The sequence below is a fragment of the Cystoisospora suis genome (genome assembly GCF_002600585.1).
Source record: "Cystoisospora suis strain Wien I chromosome Unknown contig_4617, whole genome shotgun sequence".
Lineage (NCBI taxonomy): Eukaryota > Apicomplexa > Conoidasida > Eucoccidiorida > Sarcocystidae > Cystoisospora > Cystoisospora suis.
Genome location: NW_027157409.1, coordinates 394 through 11086, shown reverse-complemented (window position 1 = coordinate 11086; position 10693 = coordinate 394). Strand labels below are relative to the sequence as shown.

At 54.7% G+C, this 10693-nt stretch overlaps 3 protein-coding genes across 3 annotated transcripts; 2 read left to right on the top strand and 1 right to left on the bottom strand.

The window, feature by feature from the left end:
* Nucleotides 1–703: 703 nt before the first annotated feature.
* On the top strand, nt 704–2621 carry CSUI_008308 (uncharacterized protein; the record flags this gene model as incomplete). The annotated part of the gene is made up of 4 exons (XM_068068442.1): nt 704–1372; nt 1733–1787; nt 2068–2155; nt 2481–2621. A coding segment is annotated over one exon (297 nt), but the record flags the coding sequence as incomplete, so codon positions are not given.
* A 532-nt stretch (nt 2622–3153) lies between these two features.
* CSUI_008307 (uncharacterized protein) lies at nt 3154–8709 on the bottom strand. The gene is made up of 4 exons (XM_068068441.1): nt 8661–8709; nt 6045–7993; nt 3815–5666; nt 3154–3592 (listed from the first exon to the last, which is right to left on the bottom strand). Exons 2-4 carry the CDS (start codon nt 7800–7802, stop codon nt 3513–3515), a joined length of 3690 nt encoding a protein of 1229 aa, XP_067919579.1. The 5' UTR covers nt 7803–7993; nt 8661–8709; the 3' UTR covers nt 3154–3512.
* A 167-nt stretch (nt 8710–8876) lies between these two features.
* Nucleotides 8877–10635, top strand: CSUI_008306 (uncharacterized protein). Its single transcript, XM_068068440.1, has 6 exons — nt 8877–9269; nt 9358–9408; nt 9647–9761; nt 9869–9938; nt 10026–10094; nt 10180–10635. Exons 1-4 carry the CDS (start codon nt 9171–9173, stop codon nt 9931–9933), a joined length of 330 nt encoding a protein of 109 aa, XP_067919578.1. The 5' UTR covers nt 8877–9170; the 3' UTR covers nt 9934–9938; nt 10026–10094; nt 10180–10635.
* The last annotated feature ends 58 nt before the right edge of the window (nt 10636–10693 follow it).

The following is a 10693-nucleotide window of genomic DNA, read 5'->3' as shown; positions in this document are numbered from 1 at the left end:
GGACATGCAGCGCCCCTGCTACTCACTGGTTCTGAATGTGCAAGTGCACGACGGCCTCAACTCACTCGGGGCAGCAGCAGAACGGTTGCCTGAAACCAGGCGTCCTCGTGCTGGAAACGCGTATAACTATCTGCAGCTCTCTATTCGCACTCGCTGTGGGTATACGACACCCTGGCCCCGGGGCGAAATGTCGGTGCTTTCTGGGCGCAGCTCGCCTCTCCGGAGTAGGGACTGGACGGTTTTGTTCCGCAGTGTCTCTGCAGGCATTCGACTGGACTAGGACGTTCCGCCGGCGGCGAGTCTGTCTTTGTTTCTGGTGCAGCTGCGAAAGGTTAGGACTCCGCGCCGCGGCAATAGCTAGAGTGAAGTTCTTCTCTCTCGAGCTTTGGACGTCAACCATTTGCCGGGCGCGGGAGTTGCTCGCTGTGCTGGGCCGCGGCCGGGCGCCGCCCTAAGAGCCCGAGACCGACTCGGTCGTGTCAGAGTCTTCCTTGCCCTCCCGGGATTGTTTTTGAGATATGCTTCGCCGACACTACTGGATGAGTTGTTCGTTGCCGCGCAACCGAACAACTCATCCAGTAGTACATATTCTGATCGGCTGCGCATCTGTAGAAGTGAGGTCCCACGACAGCGCCAAGTCCAAGGAGCGGCTCCTTTCGGAAACTGTACTTTGATATTGGAAGTCAGCAAAACTAAGTAACCAAAAGATTCAGCAAGGCTTGACTGGCTTCGATCCTCCCCGAAACAAAGGGGCCCACACCCGACCGTGCATGCGTGAGGAACCCATCTCCTCGAAGTCTGCCAGTCACAACACAAGAATGGAGGACTGGCCCCCCAAGGAAACGGCGGTCACCAGAACGCTGAAGCCTCTGGACCTCACTGCGACGCGAGTACACTCTTCCAAGAAGGTCGGATTTGCTCACTCTGCCTTCGCAGTCCCGAGAGCTTCCGCCGTTCATGCCGCTTGCAGGTTTAGTACACCGTTATGCCTGTCGGTCTAGCTAGGCGGTTGTTATCATCTCCCGCGTCTTACTAGGGATGGGGACTGCCGGGTATTCCCGCGTGGGACAGAGTCTGGAGCGGACGAAAAGCCGCGCCAAGCTCATCCGGCGTACGGCACATCCGGTATAAGTATCATTCCTCTTTCCTTCCGCTGCGACAAAGCGCATGGTTGTCGTCACGTGTGCATGAGAGTCACGCGGCTAGCATAATGGTCGCCGTGGACAGTGGTGCGCTCACGGCCTGTGTGAGACCCAATTGTCGACCGAAGCAAGTAGGCTGACTCCTCCATAACTGACGCTCAATCTTCGCCCGTCGTGAATCCTGCTGTCTCTCGTTCAGATCATATGCCGATCAGGAGTTCTACTGGCCGGTAGGTAAAGGAACGGTTTTAGTGAATCCCCATGGGCGAGATTGGGCTAGTTTAGGGTGTTTCAGGGCGTCAACCAGTGAAAGCCACGACACAGTACTCCGCCAGTCCGGAGTGGCGATGCCGGCAAAAGAAACCCGGTACGGAGCACTGCCATTCAGCCACCAGGATCGGGCTCTCGCCGTACCCTACACTGCAGTTTATCGTAAGCGCCGACACGCAATAGTTTATACGAAGTACTATGTGTATAGTCGTTAATTTTTGTTTGATTGCAAGCGTGCACTGAGCCAGCCAGGCTGGTCCGCCTGCCGTGCGTAAGCACTTTCTCCTTGTCCTTGCCGTGTGTTCACATGTCATACGCAGTTCCTCTCGACGCGCCTTGTTTAAATGCTCCGAAAGTTGCGTTCCTCACGAAAACGTAAGAAACTCTTCGCAAAATGAAACAGATCCGCCAAAGAGAAGATTACGTTCTACGCAGATGTCTCAAGTTGGCAGCGCCACTTGCCGCGATCTCCGACGGTTGCGGACGTCGACCTGTCAGTCTGCTCACCTGGGGCGAGAGAGGCTGTAGCTGGACTAGTGTGCTTGTGGGGGCGCGGATGAGGTACTGCGTCGAGGCCTCCTTGAGGGGTAGAATCCATAAGGCCATTCGATCTTCCTAACTTTTTCTGCGGGGCACGGTCTCTCCGTCAATTCAGGGAGTATCAAGACGCGTACAGACCCAAAAAGCCGACCTCATGCGGGGATGCTGAAAAGCCTCTCGTGCCTTACAACCCGAACGCCCAGGTCGGCATAGCAATCGGCCCACCCGGGGATGACAACCGAGATGGTTCTGAACGAGGCCCTGTAGCTTGTGACGTCGGACCGCTGCAAGCTATGTTACTCAGTCTCTTCAGCTTGTGATTCACGCGAACCGGAGAGTAATGTCGGCTTCTTATCAGCATAGCTGGCTCCTGGTTATGTGAGTCCACTGATGCTTCGGACAAGTCACACCGTGTCGCGGCAAGAAAACAAGTAGGGTCACCCTGTCCAGGGCAGACAGCGTTCACACGCAGGTGTACGCGTCTGCGTTAGTCTGCAACATTTTCACACTCGTTCTTTATTGCTCCAGCGCAGCCGACTGAAAACCGAGGCCTTCGTACCCCCGGCATCCAATGCGTCGCAAATCAGGTAGGCCGGACGTGTCTGCCAGCTCGACCAACCAAGACGCTAGGTTGGCCTCAACTCGTCTATGTATTCCTTTTCTGCTCGGCTTTGTCCCCCTGTAGCTTCGGAAAAAAACAGAGGAAGCAGTTCCTCACCACGAATCAAAGCACGTACCGGGGTTTCCAAGGTAACGCGGCGCCCGTCCCAAGATTGCCTCGCTGTAGGCTGGCTTGTCACCCCTTCAGTCTGGGCATTCGTAATGAAAGTGCGAACCTGTGGGTATTTGGTCTGCGCTCAGGGATCCAATCAACAAACCAAGGAATCGCTGCCGAGAAAGCTCGGGTTTACCACTATTTCCAGAACATGTAACCTAGCGGCGCGCTTCGCCCCGCCTTGCTGTGCTCCCGTCTTCCGGTCATCGGAGGCTTTTGTCTTTCGGAATGCGACAGCTTCGGCTGAGAGTGACGTCTCACTGAACGGTTAGAAACTGTCCAAGACCATACTCAGCGTTGCAGTGGTTCCGTGGTGCACGTTCGGAACACGTATCGCTGTCGTGTCCAGTGCGGGTTCACAGAATTCGCGTGCGCAGTCCGGGATGGTGGTTGGACGAGTTATCGCATACTAATCATCGCAACTTCCAAGAAAAAAAGTAGACAATGCTGAACCCACTTCCTTGGAAACATAGAAAGGGATAGCATCCGCGTACATGAAGTTACAGGGACAGTCACTCAGCCGAGACTTGACCACCCCTGTTGGCGAACCGACTGAGACCCCCGAAATTAGTTAGTCTTCATCTTCATATGAACCTGGCGACAGTAACAAGTGCGTTCACAATATGCAATAGTGCTACGCAGAAAACCTGGACGGTTCCTTCACTGTACTGGCGATAGGCTCCTGCACAGCGGCTTCGGGCGGCGTCAATCGAACGCTGCCCGACTGGCAGGCACTCTTTGCACACGTCGTTAAGACGGGGCCCGGTGGCGCTGTCACGAGGGCACTAGAGATTTTCTCCAACGAAAACAAAAGGCAGCTCGTCGTCAGGGGGATCTCGAAGTTCCTGATCAGTCGATAGCGGGCCTGCGAACACGAGAAACATCACCTTTGTTCAAGAAACTGCATCAGATGCTGATTCACCAGCCCAGGAATAGCTGCATAGCACCCGTGTCCAAACTTTGCGGTCGGTACCTCCGTCGCTGAATCAGAGACACACACCAGTTCCCGACACGCAAAGAGGAGCGAATGGCGAGGGGAGGATCACAAGAGTCTGCCGTAAAACGAGAAGCAATGTGGTTTGTTTACCTTCATCGTCTTCCATAATAGTGTCCAAAGGAAAGCGGAACCAACTAAGCGACTCAGTGCGCTCACTGCGCCCTTCCCAGCCGCCGTTACATGCCAGTTGGTACTGTGGTGGGCCATCCAGCCCCGATCCAGTATGCTGGCATGCATCTTCACACAGTCTCCCAGGCTGGGTCCCTGGCGTCGTCCGCCTGGCGGTGCAAAAGCCACCTGCACCACCTTGCTCGGCATGGTCTGACATCCCTACAGTTAGAGCCTCTCTCAGAGGCTCTTCAATCCGGACCTGGCGAAGAAGATTGTCCATGTGTTGCTTCAGATCGGCTTTCAGCTTGGCAAGTTTGGCATGCGAGGTATCAACAGCATGGGGTAGTGTTTGGAACGATCTCCCAGCCATGGGAAACACGCCGGACTCCTCGGTCTTGGTTCTGTTGGCGGAATGCGAACGGACGTGCGAGTATGCACTGATTTCTTGTCCGCTGCCTGTTTCTGGCCGGGACAGCTCCCCCAGAGCGGTAGTTGCGCTTGCCAGTTCCGCGGAGACACAGGTGGAGCTGCCCCGTGCGGAGCTTCCGACGAGCTGTGCATGAAGCTTGTCAAGCTTCTGTCGCCGAGTTACGGGGTCGCGCTCCCCAAAGACATTACGAATTCTCTCTATGCTTTCCAGGAAGCTTTCTGTCCTATTTGAATGCCATGACGCTGGACTTAAAATATGAGAAGGGACTGGAGTGTCCTGCGTGACGGCCTTGCGAAGGCTCTGGCACTCCACGTGCGACCCAGTGCTCGTATCTCGCGGCACGCTCGACGTATCCTCATCATCTGTGGTGATCTCCGAGCTGGCGTCCAAACAACGCTCTCTCCCGCCGGCCACTACGCGAAGGCTTTCGAAGACACTCTCTTTGCAGCCTTCTGCAGGTTTCTCGTTCTGCTGGATGCCACCTTGCTGACTGCATACCCGTTCAACTGTGTCACCCCAAGCGTGCCTGACCACCATCTCTTCGACTTCTCCTGTCGGCTTTTCTCCGTCCCCTTTCCCGTCCCCGTGAAAGGCAGACCAGTCAGGAGCTAAGGATGCTGTACTGCGCCCTCCCCCCTGCAGAAGACGCACCACCTCCACTGCGATTTCGCGCCTCAATGTGGGCGACAGCTTCCCCTCTATCCAGCTTTCAGCTAAGCGCATTTGGCAGGACTGCCGGTCCAACGAAACAAGCGGGGATCTCCCCTGGACTTTCTGTTCGCCCTCTTCCGCAGGATGACATTGTCTAGAAGCTTCCTCCCGTGCGTGCCGACTGCCTGCTCTAACAGCTGCGGGTGCAGGTGACTGGTCGCGGGATGCAGGAGAAGCCACTCTTGTTGCCATACGGATACCGGCTTTCCCCTTGTCGGGGACTAGCTTCGCCGCCGGAGTATACCCCCTCCACGAGGTCACCGGATTTGCTGGGCTTGCCGTCCGTGCGCGAACCGGCTTCTCTGCCCGTACAACAAGATTAAGCCTCCGCGCCGCAGCATCATCTCCTTCACCCTGGTGTCGTGTAGTGGAACAATTTGTCCTAGCCAAGTCTGCATACTTTATCCCGTCACTCTTCAGGAGGCCGTCGTGGCATGGATTCCGGCCTCTTATGCCTGGTAGAGCAACAGCAGCGTCGCGGGTGATTTGTCGATTACATCGAAGTCCTGTTTGTCTTTCAGCTAGGCCATATCTCATACCGCATCGAGACGGTGTCGCCTCTGGAATCACCCCCACACCAATGCTGCACTGCCGCCCAGGTCGTGGCCGCATTTCAAAGCCAGTCCGTGGCCCGGCAGATTTTGGCCGGTCTGGGATGTCGGGTAGTTGCGGGATATCACGTACGACGGCCTGAGAAAAAACGATACCGCACAGGGCGGAAGTTCTTTCGAGGATCTCGCCTGCACAGGAACACACCCGATTACACTCGTAAAGCAACATATGAACGGGCTCCCCTCTAGCCTTCTGTACAACCCTGCGACTCTTTCAGAATGGCTAAAAGACCGAGCAGCAAAGCTTGCAGCCACAAAGCAGGAAATCGAGCAGAACCACCTACAGGCACTTCCCAGGAATGTGTGCATACAACAGCACCTTTGCCCTACTGGGAGAGAAAGTGACCACAACACGTCCTTAGGGGGCAGAGAGGGAGACACGCTGAAACGGGCGGAGGGAGCTTTTGAAACAAGAGCCCGTAGAAACATTTTCCTGCAGATGTCTCAGGTTCCTCACTTTCCCACCGGGCTTCTCATTTGCACATGTCTTTGTAAAATGTAGCTCTTTCTGTCTTTCTTCCGTTCCGTTGCGAAAAAGATCGCTCCTCCCCAGTCTGGAGTGGGCGCTTGCGGACCTCTGTAGGCGTTGGCCGTCTCCTCTTCTCGGTGATTGCTGCCTCAGTTTTCCCCGGGGCAATGTCAAGGCAGCCGTGTCGCCCTCTCCTACACGGGAACGGCAGCCTAACGCGGGAAGATCCCGTTCGCTTGCCCGGGGCTCCAGCGGATGAGAAGGGACTTGAACATTGGGTGGCTCTCGCGACTGAGTCCCGTCTTCTTGCCTTTCCGGAGCCTTCCTTGAATCTGACTCCGTTGCCTCCCTCCTCTTCTCAAGCAACACGCAACGCGGTACATTTGAGATAAGTGCGTCCGGACTGCCGGCCATGCACGCGTCTGCTGGTGCAGCTGACGCCTCGCCTCCAGGTCGGGCAATCTGCTGACGACTTCGGTTCACTTTGGTTGGTGGTTGCTCTCTCCGTGTCACCAGGACCCCATTCGAGGCATCCCACGACAAGGACCCAGGCTCATCCGAAGTTTGGTCTCGCGCACAAGCGTGCAGTCCCTGCGCGTGAAGCTTTTCTTTGAGAGACGGCTCCGTATGGATGTCCCTGCTGCGCAGTGGAAGGGGCGTCGCAGCCCGCCGCTGCTGCGCACTCGTAAGGCCTGACGACGACTCTACACGTCGCCTTGACACACGGTGTACGTGCTTCTGCACAGACGCCGCGGACCGCAGAGAAACTGACAAGCTCCGGATAGGCTCTGACACAGGAGGTCCAGAGCAAATACTAGCAGCGGTGCTCCCGCAGGTATCTTCCTCCTCATCGCGTGCGGCCCTCGTAGCCTTCGAGGATCCCTGCACACTACAGCAGCTTCCTACAGTCGAAGAAAGACCTTTTCCCGCTTTCGAAGGAACCGAGCTGGAAGTGACAGGGTGAGAGAGTGAAGTGCCAGGCATCTTCCGAGGCGAGTTCGTGACGTTTCTTCCTTGAGCTCCTGCACCGGCTTGTGACGGGAACCGGGGACGCTGTTTGAATGATGGCGTATCCGCACTCGATGAGTGTTCCCGCTGCGTTTCCGCATACAACGGCACAGATGCAGAGGGTTCTTCCAATGACGGACACCGCTGGGCAGCCGACCTACTTGCAGCAGGACGCCTCGGCCGTTCTTCCGCCTTCGTACCCTGACGCGCATCATTCGAGCTAGCGTTGCGGCTCCTGGCAACAGTTCGGCAGGTGTGTCGCAACCACAATCGCCTCGGGAAGACGCACCGCTGACAGTTCTGCTTATTCTGGGAACCAAGAGCGCGAGAGCTACTGTTAGCCACCTCACACGAAACACCATCTCTCCTACTATCCCGAGTAGCCTGCTTCTGGCTGGTATGCCCGTTTACTAGTGTGCTTCTTAGACCGACAGCAGGTGAATTATCCCTCGCCGAGCTTGGCGGACCCAGAGCACCAGGGTTCTCTAAAACAGGCGGGCGGGGCGTCACGTGCGCTTTCTGGGCATGCTTCGGTGCTGAGGTAGCTGGCCAGTCCAGTTGTTGAGTGCATACGGGCTCTCCCCACGAAAACAATTCCCCCTCCGTTCCGCGCTTGCACCCACATCCCGTCGGCTCGGGCAGGCCGTGCTGCCCAGCAGGTCCCTCACGCCGAGAGGAAGAACAAGGTGACGATATATAGGAGCTGGTGTAAGGCGTTGGGCCTCCGGAAGACGCCATTCTCTCGACGCAGGAGTCCAGAAGTGACCTGCCCACGAATGACAGCACTCGACAAATCCTTGGTGCTTAGCTCGTCACGAACTCCGCTGCGAGTGGTCGAGCCTGGTGAGTGACGGCAGCTAGGTACAAGATGTCCCCCCATGTGGGTTGAACCTGCCACCTCTGGCTGGGAGAGCGTCCGCGCGAAAGACCTGCACAGCACGGATTTGAAAACCAGTTCCCTCGCCAAGAATAATCTCGTGTGCTCACGAAAAATTCTAGAGAACGTTGGACTGCTGCTACCAAAAACGGGACTGGGCGTGGACGGCATGGATGGCCAGAAACTTTTTTAGGAGCGTAGCAAGTCGAAGCGCGATATTTGAAACTGAGACAACTGGTAAGAGAGGATTGCGCAGGGCGGCGTAGACAGGAACTGTGGCGGGAAAAACGAGAAGCACAGATGCACGGGGAATTGGGCACAGCACGCAGATTCTAGTTTGTCCACGCAGACGTCGGTAAACATCTTCTTAAGAACTGCTAACGCTACTGTACCTGGACGTGGCACGACTGTCTGTAGCTGCCTCGTAGCTAGCCGACAACCGTGGATACGTTTGCTAGGGTAAAAAGAACTAGGCGATGCCTGAAATTCACCGAAAAATAATTCGGAAAAACGCAGCTGCACACACGGATGTCAATGAACTTGCCCCCGCTCCCTCTGCACGGACCAGTGCCTGTCGCAGTTGACAAACTCGATTGACACGACATCGACACCGACGTTGCAGCGCGCCGGCGCGCACCAGATTGGATGGGTGAACACGGCAAACACAGAAGGGGCGGAACGATAATGTAACAAACACCGGTTACTGTTTAGCGACTTACTTGAAGATATGTAAGAAATCGGCCTCGGCGGCGGTCATCAAGCGCTAGCTGTCCCAGGGATATTAGTTTCTGGTTCACTGGGGTGAGTGAACCAAAGGCGCAAGGGAGGTCCGACAAGAAGTCGTCTTGCATGCAGAGGCAGAGAGACTGGACCACCGCTCTCGGTCAGCTTGGAGTATGAAGAAAGAACCCGAGGCTGGGGTCGTGGTGCGGTCCCCTACACACATCGGTCCAACCAGGAAAGCCCGTACGCTTTGCTCTTTTTTTGGGTTGCGTCTCTCTATGGCGTTCCGTGTCCGAGGGCGACGGTGTGAGGACTGCCAGTGCTCTCTTGGAGTCGCGGGGCCCTCCTGCTGTCCTTTCTCGTGGTGGCCGCGAAATTTTCTATCCGGGCACGGAACGGCCAAGCCCGCCAGTGTTTGTGTACTGCTCTTCGTGTGCCAGGAGGCCCCGTAGCCACTGTGGGCGGACCGTGCATAGCATGACACTCTTAAGTGAAGACGTGCATAGATGAAAATGCCTTCGGCCACGTTGGACCACCTTCTGGCGTCAGAGCAGATGGATGGTGTGAATTTGGACACGTCAGCCTTCATCGCCGCTTGTTCTGAGGTACTTTCTGAGAAGCAGAGCCGGTGGCATGTGGCGGAAACTGAGGCACACATGCGATGTTGTATGTGTCTTTTCATCACTGCTGCAGCTGACGCACTCCATTGGGCACGTCGAGGAGTCTCTTACCGAGACCGAGTTGGTAAGGCCAATTTTCTGTTGACAAAGTGGCCATCGGGATGACGGTGATTTTCAAGTGGCTGCTGATTGAAGTCAATGTGTTTGTTCTTCAGGAAAGAAGGAGATACCAACTTGACCACGAAAGAAGGAATCCGAAGGAGTTACTTCGTTTGATGGAGGTAACACACTTTGTAACGTTATCCGAATATCCGACTTTCCAGGTTCCATCTTGTACTGACTTTCGCTACTTATGTTTACAGCCCCTCTTCAAACCTGGTGGTCCCCCGGTCTTTTTATCCGATGTTGTTGAGAATGAACTACGGCAAATTTTGAATCATTTCGTAAGCACCCAACTAGGTACTGGGACTTCGCGGGGTAAGCAAGTGTCCGCTACCCTTTGACCCGTAAGAAGAGAGTAGCAAGCAAATTTTTTCCACCCACAATCATGTGCGATCAGATTTGAGTCGAGTTTATGATCCCAGGCAGGACCAAACGAGATGGAGAGAGCGACAGAACTGCTCGGGAAAGCTACGAAGTACAGAACTGAAGACGGTAGGAAAACATACACTAGACCTTAGGGTTTAGATAAGTAAGAAGAAAAACTGAATATTAGCTTCCACTATGAGGTATTGTTCTCAGGTTCACGTCACTACAAAATCCTGAAGGGAGGCGTTGAGAGAAATCTTCTGTTACTAACTTCTGATAAAAGTGAGAACCTAAGTCGTCCACTACAAACTGGGGCCAGGCAACAAAGCAGTGTGATTACGTGTAATGTATTTTGTTGCCTGTGCAGGTTTTTCCTCTGTCTCACACAAGTATGGAATAGGAAAGGACAAGGGATGGATCAGGATTCATAACCCACGATCCTTAACGGGATTGTAGGGGCGAAGTATTAGGTATCTCAGTTTTAGACAAAGACGCTGAGTTCAAAAAAACACAGAACACCGATCTGAACAAGATAAAGACAGCTTCTAGCACCATTGTTAAAAAGAGCCTTTTTTCGAATGAACAGGCTCGTAATTTATCTTCTTCGGCTGAGACCTGATTATTTTTTTAGGCTGATATCTGACAAACTTCGGCTCAGAGCGTATCGCTTTCTTTGAAGGCTGAACAGTCTCTTTAGTGGAACGAATAACACTCTTTGAAGGCTGAACAGTCTTTTTGGGAGAACGAATAACTTTCGCTGGAGATTGCACGACCTTCTTGGGAGACCGGATAATTTTTGACGACTCATAAATCCTTGGAGACGAGACTTTCTTCACAGGGACGGAGTATCCCCCACCTTTCTTGCCTCCAAGCTCACGTTC

What these genes read in the sequence shown, in the direction of transcription:
- CSUI_008306 (XM_068068440.1), top strand. Translation starts at nt 9,171, where the DNA reads ATGAAAATGCCTTCGGCCACGTTGGACCACCTTCTGGCGTCAGAGCAG. An exon ending in TCATCGCCGCTTGTTCTGAG is followed by an intron (nt 9,270 to 9,357) that starts GTACTTTCTGAG and finishes TCACTGCTGCAG; the next exon opens with CTGACGCACTCCATTGGGCA. An exon ending in AGGTACTGGGACTTCGCGGG is followed by an intron (nt 9,762 to 9,868) that starts GTAAGCAAGTGT and finishes TTATGATCCCAG; the next exon opens with GCAGGACCAAACGAGATGGA.
- CSUI_008307 (XM_068068441.1), bottom strand. Translation starts at nt 7,802, where the DNA reads ATGGCGTCTTCCGGAGGCCCAACGCCTTACACCAGCTCCTATATATCG. An exon ending in ATGAGAAGCCCGGTGGGAAA is followed by an intron (nt 5,667 to 6,044) that starts GTGAGGAACCTG and finishes GTTTTTTCTCAG; the next exon opens with GCCGTCGTACGTGATATCCC. An exon ending in TATTATGGAAGACGATGAAG is followed by an intron (nt 3,593 to 3,814) that starts GTAAACAAACCA and finishes TCGTGTTCGCAG; the next exon opens with GCCCGCTATCGACTGATCAG.